The sequence below is a fragment of the Eurytemora carolleeae genome, unplaced genomic scaffold, assembly GCF_000591075.1.
Source record: "Eurytemora carolleeae unplaced genomic scaffold, Eaff_2.0 scaffold273, whole genome shotgun sequence".
NCBI classification, from domain to species: domain Eukaryota; kingdom Metazoa; phylum Arthropoda; class Copepoda; order Calanoida; family Temoridae; genus Eurytemora; species Eurytemora carolleeae.
Window position 1 is genome coordinate 196,284 of NW_019396174.1, and position 20,878 is coordinate 217,161.

Below are 20,878 nucleotides of genomic sequence, written 5' to 3' on the forward strand. Positions count from 1 at the left end.
TCACAGTTGTCTAGCTATTTCACAGTTGTCTAGCTATCACTAAAACAAGTTAAAAGATGAAAATAACCTTGAGCGTACCTTAATGTTTATAAGCTCTGATAAACCTAATAATATGTTGATACGGATAAGGTGGGAGAAATATGATTGATCGATTAATCGACCTTGTACAGAGGACCTCTGAGGAATACAAAACAAAACATGTAACTTAAAAGGGACTGTACTTTCAAGAAACTCTTCTTTTGATAAGATACATATGTCTATTTGAACCATGGAAACAAGGAATTGATATTGTCTTTTTTTCTTTTTATAACAAAAAAACATGTTTTTTTCATTTTGGTTACCATGCGCAAGAAGATTTTCATTTTTAGTTCTTATCGATAAGAACTGCAATTCTAAAAATGAAAATACATTTTTCTTTTCTAATTTTGCAGTTGATCTTATCCTTATTTTAATATCCTCAGGGTGTGTACACATTTTAATCTTTGTTCCAAAAGTCAGTGACCCTTCAATTTCAATTACCAAGAGTACTAAAAGTTACTTTTCCGAGTTTGTTCACGGCGATATTTTTTCCGAGTTGTTTCAATGGCTGAGATAAAACACTTTATATAAAATTCAACAAAAGTCTATAATTCAAATAGGTTAAATATATTATGTAAAATTTGTGCACATAACTTTTTAAAGCTTAGGTAACTAAAAACATTTTAATTTCAGAAAAAAACATTTTCTTCCAGCCGTTTGGCCGGCTATATATGTTTTATTATATAGAAGATTTGGGCCAGATCGGTTCAACCCGTTTTGACGTTTATTGGATACAAACGGACAGACAGATAGACAGACAGGCTGNTCTCCCTTCTCTTCCCTCCTGCTTACAGTTTTTCTCATTCCGCTTGTTTCCTTACTACTCTGTTCCATACTGTTTCCTTACTACTCTGTTCCATACTGTTTCCTAACTACTCTGTTCCATACTGTTTCCTTAATACTCTGTTCCTTACTGTTTCCTAAATACTCTGTTCCTTACTGTTTACTAACTACTCCGTTCCTTGCTGTTTCCTAACTACTCTGTTCCTTACTGTTTAATAACTACTCTGTTCCTTACTGTTTCCTAACTACTCTGTTCCTTACTGTTTTCTAACTAATCTGTTCCTTACTGTTTCCTAACTACTCTGTTCCTTACTGTTTACTAACTACTCCGTTCCTTGCTGTTTCCTAACTACTCTGTTCCTTACTGTTTACTAGCTACTCTGTTCCTTACTGTTTCCTAACTGCTCTGTTCCTAACTGTTTACTAACTGCTATATTCCTTGCTGTTTCCTAACTACTATGTTCCTTGCTGTTTCCTAACTACTCTGTTCCTTACTGTTTACTATGCTTCCCTCTGCAGATTCCTTTCATTTTTCTTTTCTTCCCCTTTGTTTCCTTAATCCATCGTTTCTCCTGTTTCCTTCTATTCTTCCTGTTTCCTACCCTTCCTCCTGTTTCCTACTATTGATTTTGTTTCCTGCTATTCACCCTGTTTCCTACCATGTTCTCCCATTCATTAAAATTTCTCCGGTTTTTTTTACAATTTCTCATTTTCTACCACTACTCCTGTTTCTTATTTTTCAACCTGTTTCCTACCTTTTCTTCTATTTTCTATCACTCCTCCTGTTTTCTCCCTTCCACCCTGCCCCCACTCGTCACCTCGTTTTATTCCATAGCATTGATGCAATCTCTATGATAATTTTTTCAATGTTCATAAAAGTATTACATATATTTATATATTACATATCAATAATTCTAAAATGTGAAGAGGCAAAAAATCCCTCTATCAATTATGTCCGCTAACCCTAAGGGCTAGAAACCTAATCTATGTCTCTTCAAAAGAATTTCTTTTTAGATCTCTAAAATAGAATTCTACAAGCCAACAAAGCAAAAAATCAGATGACATTTTTGTTTCAACTTCTTAAAAAAATTATTTTTGTGTTCTTTTTCCTACTTTGCCTTTAACAAATGAAAAGGGTTGATGACTTTAATCAAATTAAGAATAAGAAAGATTAATGTGAAGGTTAAAAATGCAAGTTAATTGTAGATGTTAAAGGGACTGTAAAGGAAAAATGAAAGGGGGTATAGGCTAAACCTGAGAATCTCAGGAGTTGAAGAATACACATAGGACATCTATCTGATGTTCCTGTATCGAGACATTGACATAAAACTGTGTAAAAATTATACCAAAACGTATATATCTAAGATACGTCCGTATTAGGTGACCAGAGCTCCCTCCAATAGCAGTGCAGTATACTGGTCACGTGATACAGACGGAAACCCGTGACAAAAATACTGCACTGCTATTGGTTGGAGTTCTGGTGACATGTTCCGGACGCATAAATAATATTATCAATTATATCTATTAAAAATGAAAAATGATCAAATTCAAATAATAATAGGAGCAAACTTGAGTTTCTCAGACTCCTCTGGGATATCGTTGTTTTCAGATTGGTTGCGTATGTTTCAGTCTATACCCCCTTTTTTTCCTTTGCAGTCCCTTTAAAGGAATTGAGTCTTTGCCACAAAACTCAAATTTTCTCATCCCTATATCTTTGCAACATAAAATTTTTATATTCAAACTTTTTTGAGCTAACAGAATTTACAGTTTGAAATATCAAAGGTCTACGACAATGGGTTGCAAATATATAGAGATTATAAAATCAGAGTTTGTGGCAAAGACTCAATTCCTTTATTCTCTGCTTCAATTCTCCGAAAACATAAACAATACAAAATTTATCAAGGATTTCAACTAGAAGTGTCAATGAAAACATAAAAAATATTCAAAAATGTGAAAATATTTTAAAATAAACCTTAATGGGTATAAAAACGTTTCCAGATCTAAATAAATCAAATTATGCTGAAAAAGGACCACATCGGAGTACAGAAGTTTAAAAAATAAATTGTTCAGCTATATTTCTTAGAAAAGATTTTCACGCCGGTTCTTACTTTGAAGAAATTAAAGTTTTTCACTTCATTTTTTATATATAAGGGTCTACACATTCAGTTAACATATTTCTTCATTTTCAACAACGGCTTTTGATTTATTCAGAAATTTTGCAAAGAAATGGAGTCTTTACCACAAACTCTGATTCCCTATAACTTTGTAACCTAATGTTGTAAACCTTTGATATTTCAAACTATATACTTTCTGTTAGATCAAATAGTCTAAGTTTAAAATATCAAAGCTTTACAGTCAGACTGCAATGATATAGGGTTTAGGAAATTTAAGTTGTGTGGCAAAAACTCAGTTTCTTTCATTAACTGCAGAATCAAAAAGTTTACATCTCTCTGCTTTAAAAAGAGCCTGTAATCTGAAAAATAAAAAAAAATTAAAAAATGTATGTACGTCAATGTAATTATAGGAATCGATCTATTTTGCTGAAAACTTTCCATTAAAAAACAGATTTCAAGGGACTGTAAGCGTAATTTCAAAAGAGCCTTCGTACAAAGATGACAATGCCTGATTCACAATTGTACCTTTCCCCAGTTTTTCTAGCTTTTTCTGGTCAAGTATGAATTAGATTTCAATTGTAGAATTTAGATTCGAACGGCACCCTTATCAGCTATGTCTGGCCTAGTATGAATTAGATTTCAATGTTTATAAGGTTGAAACCTGAATTTCATTTGTGGATTCTCAACAAAAACGACTTGCGCATTTCTTCTACTTGGAAACATTAAAGAATTCTATCAAATGTAAAAACTTTTAAAATTAGAAAAAACAAGAATATATTTTACATTATTTATCAGATAAAGGTTTCAAATTGGTAGCTTTGCATGCTGGGTTTTAATATAATATTTGTTCTCATGTCTACTATCTGTTAAGTATAAGAATGTTTAGGAATTTAACCTTCAGAATTGAACCGCAACTTTTCTTCAAATAAATTGATTTGAATACTACGTGCAAATTACATACATTAATTCTTAGATTTGAATCAGATAATTCAATACCAATATCAGGATCAGGTAAAATTCACTTTTTTTTATTTCAAGAACTTTAGAATTTGTCAATATATTTCAAGTGACCTTTTAAGACGTATGAAATTTGAAAAATTTAGGACACTGTTTCAATCAAGAGTTTAAAAAGATACACTTGCATTTCCTTTAAGATTTAAAATAAATTTTTAAAAAAATGATTAGACATTTCCCGTAAACAACTTTTTTCATTGTTTCAGATATATGGTATACATTGTTATACTTTATTGTTCAACGGAACATATTTAAAAACATACAAATAAACGAGAAGAGTATCAACAAAAGACACCAAGTAAAAAAGTAAAAAGCATGACACCATAACAATAGAAGACTTGAACAAAATAAATGTTTAATCAATAAGAAAAAGCTGCAATTTCAACAGGCAAAATTTTATGAAAAGGAATTAAGCCTTTGCTACAAACTAATATTTTCTAATCCCTATATTTTTTTTTAACCTTATAGTGTAAACCTTTGATATTTCAAATTTAGATTATATAATTTAACAGAATTTATAGTTTGAAATTTTTAAAGTCTTCGAGATTTGGTTTGCTAAGATATAGGGATTAGAAAATTATACCTTGTGGCAAAAACTCAATTTTAAAGTAAATGTTTAAAATAGTCTGTCTCTTTCTAAATGACCTAAGATTAAACATAAAAATTGACTGCAAGCCTGAAAATTTGTAAGATAATGCACTCATTCTTAACAAAATGAGCAACTAGTGTAATACAGGGTGTCCCAGAATACGTCCATAGTATTCTGAGACACCCTTTAAATTCAATATTAACATGTCTGACTTGACTAAGGAATATATAATGACTGTGTTTTTAAACTACTGGATGATTCGACTGGACTAGATTCAATATATGTTTCTCCTGAGTACAATTGGATATAAACAGGACCCCTTTGGCCTCCTAGTGTCTCTATCACATTAGATTCATCCTGAACCCTGATAGGGTCGGGTATGTGGGTTGTCTCTATGATCTGTGTACTCTGAGCAGGTTTGATCTCTCTCCGTATCCGTCTTTCCTCTAGGAAAACTGTGGAAACAAGGCTTGTAAACTCTCCAGGGTTATCGCCAGACTTGAATATAGTGACAAGGGTTGATTTAGGACCAGAAGGAACTACTGGAGTAGGTTTAACTGTCTCTAGGAGGTTTTTATCAGGAAAAAGGATTCCTGGGTTTTTATTTGCGACAGCTTCCAGGACAGCATCTATATCAAGATTAGCAAGATCTTCATCAGTAAAGTCATCTAGATTGATTTGTGCTAAAAGTTCCTCATTCAGCTGCTCTTGTTCTTGTCTGGCCAGTTGCTTTTGCTGCTCCTGAAGCTGTGCGGCAAGAAGAGCTTGTTTTTGCTGCTCCAGGGCTTGTTCTTGGGCAGTTGGCTTAGAATTAAAGAGGTTAGAACCAAGTAAAGCTGGAAGAAGAGAAGCAAGCTGAACGTTGATATCTGGAGCTTCTGTTGCTGCAATAGGCTGAAGAGCTTGGGTCGGAGCTATTGCAGAGTGCACAATGGTTTCTGTGCTAAACTCAGTTGCTGTAACAACCTTTGAAGAACTCTCAACAATCGTTGTTTTGATAGCTCTACCTCTGAGTGTAATAGGAAGAATTCTTGAAGATTCCTCTGTGATTGTTGTAATATATGTACTAGTATGAGTGATCAGCTGTGTACCAGGAGTCTGTGTTACAACTTGAGGTGAGGGGATTATTGGTGCAGTTGTCTGCTGTAAAGGAGTTTGCCCCAAAAGTAGATGTTGCAAGAGGCTGTTTAGAAGCTGGTTCTGATCAATAGGTTCAACTATCTGTGTTGTTATTGTCTCAACATTGTAGATGGTAGAGGGAACAATTTGCGAGAAAGAGGTTCTCCTTCCCCTTATCTTGGTTGGAGTAAAGCTAATGCTAGTGGTTTCTGTTGCTCTCAGAGCATCAAACAATACTTCCTGTAGTCCTGGCTTGGGGGTAGCAGTGATGGCTTTGGCATAGATTACTGGACTGTTGTTGACATCTGTTGATTTCAGAGCTGTCACAGCTAGAACCTCCAAACTTGGGCTTGTTGATAAAATATCTCGGTATTCAGTCCGACCAAATTCCACCACTGGTATCCGGGTTGCAACAGGGACCTGATGTGTGACAGTGATAAAATCTGGAATACTGGAATCTGAAGACTGAATATCAGTATCTTCATAGTCATAATAATCATAATCCCCATAATCTACAACTTTTCCCCGTGTAAACAAACTATTTCTGGAAGAGGTTGGATTACTAAATCTTGATCTAGTGCTGGGCTCACGGGAACTGGTTCTTGTGTCTAAACTAAATCTATTTTGATTCCTGGTAGAGCTGAATGAGTTTATACTCCTACTATCGGAGGACTGGCCTCTGGGCCTGAACCTAGAGGAAACAGGTTCAGGAGTGGTTGTAGGTTCTGTTGATTGAATTCTAAAGTTTCTGAACCGAGTCCTACTTCTGGAGGTTGTAGCTGAGGTTGGAGGACTGGATGAGGAGGCCAGAGATTCTGTGAATCTTGATTTTGATCTTGATCTAGATCTCGAAGAAGATGTGGGAGCCTCAGGTACTTGACGTCTGAAGGTATTGGAAGTTTTACTGTTCTCTGAACTGCTAGAATAAATAGCATCATTATTATTACGTTTATCATATGTATTACTAAATGCAGTAAAAGGAGGATTGTAATGAGGATTATAGGTTTGACCATATTCTGAATAGGAAGGATTATCTTGAGGATAGGATTGAGGAAAGGATTGGGAACGTCTGAGGATTTGGGATGTCCTTGATCCAAACTCAGCACCAAAGGCTACCTGTCGTTTTCGTCGTGACTGCTGGAAGGGTTGTCTTCTACTGAACAGAGACTTTATCTTCTCCCTGGCTCTCTCACGTCTTTCTGCAATGTCATCAGGAATTTCAATTTTTGATTCTGGTGTCACACCTGGGTTTCTTGTGATTTTCTGCCGTTGAGAGGAAATGAAAATTGGAGCATTACCACCTGGAATTGAAGGGAAATTCGGAATAGGTAAAGAGTTTATATCATCATCATCATTTTTACCATCATCGCCATTTAAGCTGTTATCATTACCCTTTCTAATCTTCTCTATCTTCTCTAATTGAAGTTCTTTCAGTCTGGCTCTAAAAGGATTAGGGCGTCTTAGGCGGAGAGGACTAATAACAACAGAGGGGGTTGATTCTCCTGGGGATGATGTTGAAAATGTGGCAGATCCTTGATCTATTACTGAAGTTGGATTTATGGATGAAGCAAAGCCGGTAGAGGGTTGAAAGGAAGAACTAGCAAAGGACCTACTTGCCCCCCTGTTAAATATACTAGCACTTGCAAGAATTCTTGAGCTACTTTCAAATATTGGAGTGTTCAATATAGCGCTGGAAGCAGGGGTTGCTATCAAGGTTGGCTTAACACTGTTTCTAGTCCTAGTTGCTACCGTGGTACTAGCTACAAGATTAGAAGGCCTAAAAAAACGTGCTGGTTTCCGGTTTCCTAACAATGGTCTGATGACTGGAGTAAAGGTGTTTCCTGGTCTAGAAATAGAGATTCTGCCTCTACCTCTTGAAGGTCTAACAATATTATTTTTCTCAGTATCTTCATCTGTAGCCTCCTCTGCAGTTTCAGTCATTGCATCAGGGTTAGTAGTTAGAATTAGATCATTATCAATATCTTCAAAGCTCAATGAAGAATCAATACTCTCTGTGGCAACATCAGCTAATTTGACGTCTTCCTCCTCTTCACTAGACTGGAGATTTGGAGGGAAGGTCGACGTTAAATCAGACTCTGAGACATCTGCTGTTTCTAAACTTAAAACAGGCAAAGCAAACTCAGTTTGTTCAATAATAGTTTTTGTGGTGGGTGTTGCTTCAATTCCAGAGGCCCCTAAAGCAAGGAAAGTGTTGGGAACAACATCAGTTATAGTCTCCTCACTACTGACTACCAGAGAGCTGTTGTTGTTAAATTCATCTATGTATGTTGTCCAGTAGGTGAATGTTGTGAAAAATGTAACATCAGTTGGTTGAACTAAAGTTGGCTGAATTCCATCGGTAATCACATTTGTGATTGTTTCAAAATTAGTTGTCACTGAAGTGGTGTTGTCTGAGAACAGTGTTGTCATGTAGCTCAATGTGGTAAACAATGTTCTGTACACCTTTTCCACAGCCTCCGGATTCAGTTCTTCTGCAGATTCTGTGATATCAGTGGAAGACACTTCAGTAATCTCTTCTGTTAAGGCTGGTGTCTCATCTGTACTGATAATGAACTCCTCATCTTCGATTTCACTTGTTGCTCTGGTGAAAGCAATTTCAGCAACTTGTTCAGCAGTTGTTATCTCATCTGACCCTGTAGTGGTGACAGTTTCTGGAGTTGTGAGATCACTCTGAAGTTGCATGTTTCTGAATGAGGAAACTTCAAGTCGCCTAACAGGGAAAATAGATCTACCCTCTGCTCTGGGTGCTGAAGTAGATGTTTCTAGGTCTAAATTAATGTTCAGCGTAGATGTTGGCAAGATAGATTCTGCTAATGAAAAATTTGGTACTTCTGAAGTATGAATATTTGAATATACTTCTGTTCTAGTGGAGGTTGTTGCTATGCCTGATTCACTCACAGTTTCAAAGAAAGTGTAGGTGGTGTAAACAGTGTTAAGAACAGCATCAACTTCAAGACCTTCTTCCAGTTGTGCAGCTACGTTCCTACCTCCATCACTTCTTGGCTCTTCAATGGGTTTGAAGTTGGGACGGCCAATAAATCCCTCTGAGAAGTTGTCTAGAATGTCAGTAGATGCAAAGAGACACCCTGAGTCCAGCTGACAAGAGCTACTAATAGCTGGTAGATCTGTTGGCTTCAAAATGTTTGTTAGAGTAATAACATTAGAAATGGTTTCCTCCCTACTTTTTACTCTTGTTGTGTTTATTGTGATGTAGGTTGTAGCATAAGTGTATGTTGTGAACAAAGTTTTAAAAACAAGTTCTACATCCGACTCTATTGAGGGAACCAAATCAATCAACAAATCATTTCCACTGTCAAGTTCAGGAGCATCAGAATTAAGAGGAGTAGGAAGGGATGCTGTTGGTGACACAGAAGAACTAAAAGGTGAGGAACTAAATCTGGGTCTTAAGCTTGCACCTCTGATACTGGTTCTCTGGGCTGCAGAAGAGGCAAGCAAAGACTTTAGAGCATCAATCCCAGACTGAGGTTTCCTTGAATCCTCCTCAGTGTCTTCAAAATCTAATTCCTCATTGATTATTTCACCCCTGACAGCAATCTGAGATGTAGTTTCAGCAAGGGTTGATTCCCCTATTGCTGTAAATGCTCTGGTTGGCTCAATCCTGGATGGGAATGCATTGCTAGTCTTTGTATTGTAGTTATTCTTTGGGCTAAATATAACAACAGTGTCATCAATTGTTGTGGTAAAATCTACAAATCCAACATAGGTTACAGTATCAAGGGCACTTTTAGTTTCTTTGACAGCCAGGAACCTATGCTGACGTTCTATGGGATCCTTCTCAACAACAGGTTCAACAGCTTCAACTGAGGGTGTTGGGAAGTTGAGTTCCCCATTGGATCCTACAGTAAAGGTTGGTAGAGATTGAGTTGAGGATACAGGACTGGCCTCAATCTCAAGGTTCTCAGACTCTATTGCAATAAGATCATCAAGATCTATTTGCCTTGGACGCTTGACTGACCCTGTCACCGATTCTGAAAAATCTTCAATTTCATTTTCAAGCTCTTCCACTGCTTCTTCTAGTTTGGCCTCTATTGCTCCAATAGTTTTGATTCTTACTCCAGATTCAACTCCATAGCTACTGAACAGAGAATCTGAATTGAGTGCTCCATCCAACTCAAATCTAGGAGTTGGTTGAATAGCTTCAGCATCAGTTACAACATTACTGATGGATGAAACTAAATGAGCATAATGTCCATCTAGGTATGTTCTGTACTCCTCTACAGTGTAGTATGTAGACTCTGGACCATGTATATCTAGGCTAGTAGAGGACCCAATAAGTCCAGTTGGTCGGGCCGGGGAGTTGTAATCCTGACTGGCTGTAGGAGCTATCCTATAGTACTCCCGGGAGCTGGTTGTAGCTATCTTGGCGTACATGGAGTCAATCTCTGTACCAACATGTTGGGTCATGTACTCTGTGGTGGTACCATCGTTGATGAAGGTGTCTACTATAGAGGTTAGGACTCCGAGGGGGTACTGAGAGGACTGAGTTGCCTCTAGATATAATGTTGTTGTTGCATCTCCGGAAGGTTCAGATATCAATCCTGCAAAAATAAATGTTAAATATTTTTTTTTTTAAAACATGATATTGATAATGAAAAAATCAGAGTTTATCTTAAAAAGTTTTGCTTGATAATTTTTTTTAGTCAAAATAATTAACTAGGTCTCAAGAAATTAGTAACAGACGGATTTAGACAGATGATGGGCCAACAGTTAGCCTAGGTCACTGAGCTTACATTAAAAACTGGAGGATAGTGGAATACAGGCAAGTTGGAAAATGGGGAAGTATAGACAAATTAGAAGATAGTGGAGTAAAGACAAGTTGGAAGATAGTGGAGTAAAGACAAGTTGAAAGATAGTGGAGTAAAGTCAAGTTGGAAGATAGTGGAGTAAAGACAAATTGGAAGACATTGGAGTAACGACCAGTTGGAAGATAGTGGAGTAAAGACAAGTTGAAAGATAGTGGAGTAAAGACAAGTTGGAAGATAGTGGAGTAAAGACAAGTATGGAAGATAGTGGAGTAAAGACAAGTTGGAAGATAGTGTAATAAAGACAAGTTGGAAGATAGTGGAGTGTAAAGACAAGTTGGAAGATATTGGAGTAAAGACAAGTTGGAATATAGTGGAGTAAAGACAAGTTGGAAGATATTGGAGTAAAGACAAGTTGGAAGATAGTGGAGTAAAGACAATTGGAAGATAGTGGAGTAAAGACAAGTTGGAAGATAGTGTAATAAAGATCAGTTGGAAGATAGTTGAGTAAAGACAAGTTGGAAGATAGTGGAGTAAAGACAAGTTGGAAGATAGTGGAGTTAAGACAAGTTGGAATATAGTGGAGTAAAGACAAGTTGGAAGATAGTGGAGTAAAGACAAGTTGGAAGATAGTGGAGTAAAGACAAGTTGGAAGATAGTGGATTAAGATTTGGCACGTCAACGAGGAATCTATTTATAAACCTTGAATAAAATAGATAAACTTGTTTAGTGGGGGTGGGGGGGTAAAGGGCGGGGCTAAAGCATTGATCTTTTAACAACAGTTGAAAAAAGGTTGTGGGTTGGAAAAATTGAGAAGAATAAGTAAAGCTTGTGGAATGAGGAGAAAAAAAACAAGAAAAACATGGAATAAAGAAATGAACTGAGTTTTAGTCCCAAAATCTGATTTTCTAATCCCTATATCTTTTCAATCCAATGTTGTAGACCTTTTATAGTTATGAATTATCTTAGATCAAATAATCTAAGTATAAAATTTTAAATGTCTACACCATCAGATTGAAAAGATATAGGGATTATAAACTTTGAGTTTGTGACTGTTCAATGAAAGAATGGGGACTGTAGAAGGGGGGGGGGTAAGAGGGAGATATATATATATATACATCGAAGGTTTGAATATTTCTAGATCACGACTTTTGAACAGAATACCTCCCACATTCAAACGGTGACAATATATTAACTTTATATAAAAAATGAATCTACCCCCCCATCCGCCCAAAAAATCTAAAATAAATCTAAAATCACGTTTTAAAATCCTTCCGTGCTTCCGTTCTTATTTCCTGTTCCCAATCTTATTCTTGGTTCTAGTTCCGACAATGTTTTGTAATGTCTTAAACTATTTTTTTTTATCTAACCTTTTTTTGACCCTATGAAATAAGCACCAAAGTTTAAATTGTCATCACGGCAGGAGTGCAAAAATAAATTTTAAATTTTAAAATTTAAAGTATTAAATAATTTGTCATTTAAATATAATAAATATAAGTATAGTATATAAGTATAGTATATATATATATATATATATATATAGAATCTAATAAAAAGTAATTTTTTTTCTCTTGAAGGGACTGTAAGCGCAATTTGTAGTGACCTTCTAATTTCCAAGGAAAGATTCCAGATTCAGAACGGTATCGTTGTGAATCAGGAATTGCAATATTTAAAGAGTCCATTTAAATAACGCATATACCCCCTTAATTTATATTTATCATGTCTGAGATCTCAGAAAGAATAACTAAGTTTAATTATGTGTTAAATTATTGAATCCACTTGTAATGTTTTGAAATTAGAATCGAAACAATTAATCATATTTAAAAAGTGCGACGAAACTTTGAAGGCTATACGCTATAAAATTTCTCAAAGAAGATTGTTTTTATTCGACACCAAAGACAAGCAAGTAAATGGTTAAAATTGTTAATGCATATTATAATTACGAAGATTTTTAAAACTTTCCGTTTTCTTTGGTATATTGCTTTAGCTTAAGGCAACTTTTGTCATGATTTAATGTGACCATTCAAATTGCCATTTCCTTCCTAGTCTGTGCTGTAGAAATTTGGGGATAATTTTTTGAAAGGCATGAACTAATATTTAAAATTTTTAGATTGAAAAAGAAGATTTTTTTCACTTATATTACTCAGAGATAGAGATCACTGTCAGTCTTTCATTTAAAAAAATCTTACAATTACATTTTAATAAAATTATTGAGACAATTAAGAATGATGATTTTATTTAAATAAAAAAAAATTAAAACATTAAACGACTGTTATTAGAAATCGGTTTCCCAACTAAACTTTAACTTGTTCTAAAATTAAAATTATCAGAATATTTTATCCCAGTCAAAAATTCACAACGTTTGCATATTCCTTTTCTAAAAAAACATGAAATATTGTCTCCGGACTCAACAGTTAATTTTTCCATCTTTGGTAGAAACCATTTTGTGAAAAGCAATTGAAGAATAAAAACAGAAATATAAATAGGAAACATTGTTTTCACGAGAAAATGGGGGTCATATAGTTTCGTTCTATATTCATGTACACGAATTTATGAAAAAAATGAAAATAAGATAAAATAAAATGAAAATCACAATAAGCGCAGGAAAATGAACGGGAAAGAAAAGTTCTTGAAAATTTTAACTTTTCCAATTTTAAAAATTGAAAACAAATTTTGCAATAAAATTCAACAAATTTAGAAACAGTTTTTTAACGTTTATTTAGATTCTAAATCTAAATATTTTTAAAACCCTTAAAAATTGGCATAAAAGCATGTGACTCATGATTGTATTTCTCAAACATAGAGATATTTTTTTAAAATTTTTTCGACCAACTTTTTTAAAGAAATTACCTTCTAAAAGCATGTCAAATATTATTTTCAAAAATGACTAGACGTGGAAAAGTGTGACTTGTGACAAATCGACAAATATCATAATTCATACTCCCAAGGGCTATAATCCCTCCCCCTTCTATATGAAACAAGGATCACAATTTATTTATGAAGAAATCTTAAACATTTGGCAACATATTTTTGTACTAATTTCATAAAACTGATTTATAAAAACCAATTCAGAAATATAATATTTTGAAAAACTCTGATTTTTTTTTAATATAAAGATAGACGCAGAAGAAAAGATAAATAATGAAAACAAAAGTAGAGAAGGAAGGAGAAAAAACTTTAATCTGAACTTTTTTTAAAAATATGAAACAAATATTAAAGCTGAAAGGAAAGAGAAGAGGAACGGATAGAAAGGAAAAGAATTGAAAGGACAGAAAAGAAGAATATAATTACCTGTTCCTGTCTCCGTTCAAGTCTCCAGGCTCCGGTCGTTAAAGTCTCTGAGTCTCCTGCTGGGTGTTTAGTCGCAAAATAGATGTGAAGCATTTTTTACAGTCAATATATTAGCATATAGTCAAGTCAGATAGTTTATATTCTAGATTACAAAAAGCAGAAATCTCGAATCCGAATTTTTAATTATTTTGAAAAAAGAAATCGGTCATTTTTTAACTCCATGGATTCGAGAGATCCTTGCCAAATCTATTTAAAAGGTTGCACAACAAAAAAACTTACTTGATGGTCCGTCTGGTAGTCGCTGGGGCTGTATACGTGTTCCGAAAATTACTGAAAAAAAATAAATATTAATTTTTCAACATGTTTTGAAGGTTTTTTAAAAATGTTTTTCCGAAAAATTCCACCAAAAAAAAAACCAAATTGCCGCACAAATTCTACTACCACCAGTTTTCATGAGAAATATCTGGCTAAAACTTGTTTTGCACTGAATCAGTTTAAAAGGACAGGTTCTTAGGGCGAGCAATGCATTCATTTAGCCTTGAACGTCTGAATCCGTTTTTAGTAGAGATTAGATAATATCTGGTATTATAAGAATTAGAAGGGTTCTCCGCGCCACACTTTAGATATATTTTCAATCTTTGAGATAATACATTCGTTAGATAATACAGACTCTATAAATAGATTACATAATACAGACTCTATTAATAGATTAGATAATACGGAGTACAAACTCTATAAATAGATTAGATAATACAGACTCTATAAATAGATTAGATAATACAGACTCTTTAAATAGATTATATAATACAGAGTCTATTAATAGATTAGATAATACAGGCTCTATAAATAGATTATATAATACAGACTCTATTAATTGATTAGATAATACAGACTCTATAAATAGATCAGATAATACAGACTCTATAAATAGATTAGATAATACAGACTCTATAAATAGATTATAGGTAATACAGACTCTTTAAATAGATTAGATAATACAGACTCTATAAATAGATCAGATAATACAGACTCTATAAATAGATTAGATAATACAGACTCTATAAATAGATTAAATAATACAGACTCTATAAATAGATTAAATAATACAGACTCTATACATAGATGATGCATACATAGTTAACACTGACTATTATATCATATATCTAAAGGCTTATCATTTAATAATTAATCTAAAAAAGTATATTTGTGGGAAAATAATCAAACAAAGGATGATAAATTTTAAACCCAAAAAATTGTTACTTTTTAATTTTATTCAAATATGGGATTGTTTGTTTGATTTATTCACACGATGGGAGGTCTAAGCTCAATAAAAAGATGGGGGAAGGGGGGGATTAAATTTCATATTTTTCTTTGTTGGAAGTATAAAAAATTATGATTTTTCTTGGAACGTCAGAAGAACGTTAAATTTCTTAATATTACAAAAAAAACATGAATTTTGCAAGAAATTTAGCAGTAAAATTTCTTGCCTTGGTTTTACTATGGTTTTATAGATATTTTAAATTAAACACTAGCCTAACTTTGATGTCATGTACCTAACTTTGATGGAAGAAAAACAATATTGAAAATTTATAAAAATTTTAGTAAAATATATAAGGGTTCAAAGTAGAAAGAAATATTAATAGGGGACAGTATACATTTTAGGGATATTTTCTTCAGAAAATTAAAAGAGAAAATAAAATAAAATATTGTGTGGTTTTGTTAAACCAGCGGTAATAATCTTATACAATTTACGAACAATTCTTAAAATTTAAAATTTTGCCTCAAAAAATCCAGAAAATAAATCTATACAAAAAAATTTCGAAAAAATTTCAATTTCACTTTTAAATATCAAGAAGAACGAAACATGTTCAAGTTAAATGAAAAAATTAGACTGTGAGATTAAATACTAAAAAATGTTTTATACAGTGATAACAAAAGTAAAGTGGGCCCATTCTCATCTTCGCTCTCTTATTTTAAGTTTATCTTGCCGTTAAAGGTTTTCGATTTTGTAACTGATGGAATATTACAAATTACAAATTCTTTTGCGGCACCTAAATTTATAAATACGAAAATGTCGTAAATTGAAAAAATCCGAAATTATTAATTGTTGTTTTATATTTTGTAAAGTGTTTAGTAAGCATTTATATCACTAATTATAGTCTCTACTAGGAATTCTTTTTCAACTTGCAGTGTTTGCAACTTTGGGAAAACTAATCTGAAACTATATATATAAGAAACATATAAGTAACATAAGATATGAAGTACAAAATATACAATTTACAAAAGATATATTAGCTATAACACACAAAAATAGTTCATAAGAAATAGTTAATATTAAATTAAAACAGTTTTTGGTCGTTTTAAGGTCGAAAAATGGGACCTTCTCTCTTCAAAGAAATATGAAAGCGTAATTTCAAGTGATCCTCCATGCAAAGATGGCAATGTTTGATTCACAGCAGTACCCTCTAACGCTTTGTCTGATTAAGTAATATTGATATATTCATGTTTTTGTTTATTTAAACTGTTTATTTTCATTTTTGGGTTCGCTTCAAATGTTCAATGAGGTTCAAAGGTCTTCTCTTTTTAACTTTGAAAATAACCTGATGAATCGCATTTATTTCCTACTGCGCTATTTAATAGATTTTGTTTAGTGCTGATCATCATTGTATAATCATTTTCTAGATCAATCTTGAATAGAAGAAAGGAACAAAGAAAACTGTGTAGAAAAGATTCGTTCTAAAGAAAGGACCGGAAAGGGAAGTAAAAACAAAATGCAACGCAAAATATACAAACAAAAAGTAAATAAGATTGGCAAGTAAAAGATTTAAATAGATTTTGATGTGGATAAATGTAGACCTCATGAATGCAAATTGCAAATGCATCTCTGGATGTTACTTATGTTTGTTTAAAGAGGATGCATATTTAAATTGGACAGGCTGTGGGAGTTGAAAATCTACGAAAAGCAATTTTATCCCGCGTTTTTGAGCATATTTTCGCTGATAATTCTATCTGAAATCCCAGATTATAATGCATGATACTTATACAGGGAATTTTCATATCATCCTCTTCAAGAAGCAATTTAGAGAATCGCTGTTCTGCAAATTTAGTTTTTCTTAAAGATTGTTCACAGTCATGTAAATATTGGGTAGCTGGAAGTACTGAGTTATTTGATGGTTTGCAATGCATAGTTTCAAAGAAATATATTATACCCAGGAAGACAATATGGCAAATTGAACATACAGACATATATTTGGTGTACAAACTAAATAAAACAAATCTTTACCAAGGGAGGTTTGTGAATTCTATAAAGACAAAAAAAAATAATTTTCACAGTTATAAACATTTTTATCGCGGAAAGACAACATTCAATAAAAGATGATTTTTCTATTGTTTTATTTTTAAAGTAAGATCTAAAAATTGTTCAGGACTTTAGAAATGAAAAAGGACAATTAAAAAAATAATTCGGGAGATATTGTCTCTGTTAAAAAAACCTTGTTGAATCTTTGATAAAAAAGGTTTTAACGTTTTATTTCGACTCATGATACATTTACACATAGTTTCGACAAGAATTACATATAAACCCACTTTCCAAAACCTTTAAGTAAAAAAATGTTAAGAAATTACATCACTCAAAGATGTCTGAAACGAGATACAGAGTACAATTAAAAATTTAACTTAAATATCAAAGTGGAAAAAAGTGGATATATTTCTCAAAAAATGTTAAATGTTGCTCACGAAGAGACCTTTAATCTTAAGTTGTTTGCGAGTTAACCCCCCCCCATTGTTCGATAAAAAATGTTTAATAAATCTATAAATATTAATATTAAATATATTTGTAAATTGTCCTACAGGTTAACAAGAATTGGTGTGAAAGTAAGTTTGTTTGCAGCCAATTTGTCCCAAATTATCCCATTTTTGTTTGAACAGTTGCTAATTATTCTTAATTAGGGTAATTTACGTAGTTAATTGTATAAACATAGCTAAACTAGGGGAACAACATGGGGGGGGGGGTTGATTTGATTCTCAGAGGGTATTAAAAAAAGGTGGGTGGGAGGGGGTCATATGATATCTAATAACTGTTAATAATTTGTTAATTATTTCTAAATGACAATTATTACGTCACCTTATTGATGTTTAACAGACAATTAATATGTAATTAGAGAATGATTTTATGTGAAGATTTTAGCTATATTTATTCCAAGAAACACAAAATGGCATGTGGAAGACGATGCCTGGCCGCGTTAAACAAGTTCTACAAGATTCAACAGAATGAGATAGAACGGATACGGGGCATAGTACTGATAAAACATCTACACGTGTGATATCGATATTGACTCTAGTTCTGAACCCTCTAGTAATAAGTTATAAGAAATATATATACTGGAAGTTATTTATGCGTTCCAATTTAACAATGGCAATTCAATTTTTCGAATGAAGTATGAGAAATAGAAAAATAAAAGTGGTACACTTCAAACAATCAAAACTTGCGGCCCCATTTCTGAGTATTTGCCTTTTTCCTAGATTTGGGAAAACAAGATTCAAGATTCATGATACAACATACAAGATATAGGTGCAAGATACAGGATACAGGATACAAAATACAAGATATAGGTGTAAGATACAGGATACAGGATACAACATACAAGATATAGGTGCAAGATACAGGATACAGGATACAACATACAAGATATAGGTGTAAGATACAGGATACAGGATACAAAATAATGTATGTATTGTATATATTTCCTCTCTAACTAAAGTAAGGGAACAATGATGATATTGTCTGCTTCAGAATACAGGGTGAGACAAAATAAAAATGAAGAAAATGAAGAAAAAATCCAGGAAAAACAATTTTTTATTTATTTTCATGTTTGGTTTCAGAAACCCGCAATTTATCGGTTTTATTTATTTTGTTCCACCCTGTAAGTGTAACCCCTTCCTTAGAAAAGTTAAAGGTTCAAGGATTTCTAAGATGCAAAGTTTAAGAATAAACATCCTTCAAGTTCCTTTAATTTTAATGTTTTTTACTCTTTATAAACCAACCTATGCGGAACAGAAACTAAAACATTTCTCAACCAACCGGACTTTCTACAGTGCCCCCTCAAAAGTCATAATCGCTTTTTGGTAAAAGGTTTATTCATTTTTCATGTTTAATAATAATAGTAATACCCTCTGATATTGAAATTGTTAAAAGTTTGAGAAAATAGTTTTTTTTTGTGGTTTGGGGTTAGAATGAAACAATTGAATTAAACATAAAATATAGAATTAACTATATTTAAATCTATTTTAAAATTAAATTTAGAAAAGACATGATTTAGCTCATTTATTAAGATTTGATGAATTATGCAATGCTTTATAGTTCCGTTTGATTTGGGTCGGTTAGCAAATTTAAACGTATGTTTAAATAAATTAAGTCTTTGCCACAAGCTCAAATTTTCTAATCCCTATCTTCACAACCTGCAGGTTATGTAAACCATTGATATTTCAAACTGAGATTATTTGATCTAAAATAATCCATATACTGAAATATCTAAGGTTTACGACATTGAGTTTCAAAGATGTAAGGATTTAAAAATCAAAGTTGGTGGCAAAGACTAAAATCCTTTATGCTAATTTGAATCAAATAAATGCACTTTAATTGACCAGGGTAGTTGAAATTCGGCTCGGTACATGAAATTAACTGGAATGTACTGTAGAATATTAAAACAAACATTTGTTTTAACATTTAAAGGAATTTTTTTTGAAACCATTTAAGATAATATGATTTATCTGAAAAATATGTGCGCAAAACTTACACGAAACACTGTAAACGTCGAATTTGCGCATGCATGCATATTGTATATTGCTAAATGGTAAAATGACGCAATTTCACATTCAATCAATGTCATTCCTTACAGAGTTAATGACATCTATAAATTGCATTACAAGCCTTTGACGAAGTGTGATTATAATTCTAAATTGATATTGTTATTTAAATTAATGTAAACTCAGCTGACTTCACGTTTCAATCTGTATATAGCTCAGGGAAGAAGGTGAAACTTACGGAAGTAACTTTTACTTTCCTCGTACCCCCCCCCCCCTCCCATTCATTCTCATACCTTGAGCTAGAAGCGCGACCAACAAACATTTCAATTGAGGGCGGAGCATTTTGGAAAAACCGGAAAATATCGTCGGCCGGTGTACACTATTTTTCAGCCATTTCACATACTGGAGCACACATGTATTTCAATTCTTATGTGCGCGCACCACTATCTCCTCTCTCTGAGCACCAATACACTACTAGCGAAACCGGGGTCGCTCACGCGCACAGTCTTACCTTGCCTATACGCATACAGACGAGCGCGCTGAGATATCCTTAACGCAAAACAGTTCTTGTAACGTGCGGTGAACCCTGGGGCTTCTACCTCCCAGAGCAAGACAACTTAACCTTCTCCGGTAGCTAATTTAGCTCACATGCTGAAAACAGCGGGAAAATGCGCCATTTTATTTTTGATGATCTTAGAAATGTGCGAAACTACTTTTACACATATGGGCATCATTCTCAGGTCCGGCCTTTACTTTTAAAATTCTGAGTCTCCCATGGATGTACGAAGTATATAGATACCAAGTTTTATATTAAACCCAAAGGCAAGGTCAGGATAGAGCAGGATTTTTAGGTTCCGAGTTTAACAGGTTCACTGGAACATTGCCGACAGGATATACAGGGTTACCAACAAAGGTTGAAACTTTAAAGCGGACTTGCATATTTAAAGTCTTTGCCTTGAATGCAGCCTTTAAAAGACTTATTTAATGATTTGGCATAGATAGAAAGGTTTAAAAATTTATGAATATAAGGAAATGGACAGTATAAAATCCGTACAGTTGAATCTAAACCCTCATCCTTTGTGGGGAACCCTGTTTAGTGTATATCTCATGAAACCCTGTATAGTGTATATCTCATGGAACCCTGTATAGTGTATATCTCATGAAACCCTGTATAGTGTATATCACAGAGAACTGCAAACATCAAGAATGAAGTTATAAGGAAGATGAATAGGGATGGTTTTATAATTGGATAATTATGGATACATTTAGCAATCTTTACACACTCATATGTGTGCACACTG

The 20,878-nt window shown here is 33.4% G+C and overlaps 1 protein-coding gene across 1 annotated transcript in view; it reads right to left on the reverse strand.

Moving 5' to 3' along the window:
• LOC111697198 (uncharacterized) overlaps window positions 1–20,044 on the reverse strand; it is a 61,252-nt gene extending 41,208 nt beyond the window's left edge. Inside the window, exons 1-2 of the mRNA XM_023467105.1 lie at window positions 19,871–20,044; window positions 14,052–14,102 (exon numbers count right to left, since the gene is read on the reverse strand). Of these exons, the coding sequence (XP_023322873.1) occupies window positions 14,052–14,102; window positions 19,871–19,919 (100 nt within the window). The 5' untranslated portion in view covers window positions 19,920–20,044. The remainder of the gene's footprint in view (window positions 1–14,051; window positions 14,103–19,870) is intronic.
• Window positions 20,045–20,878: the final 834 nt, after the last annotated feature.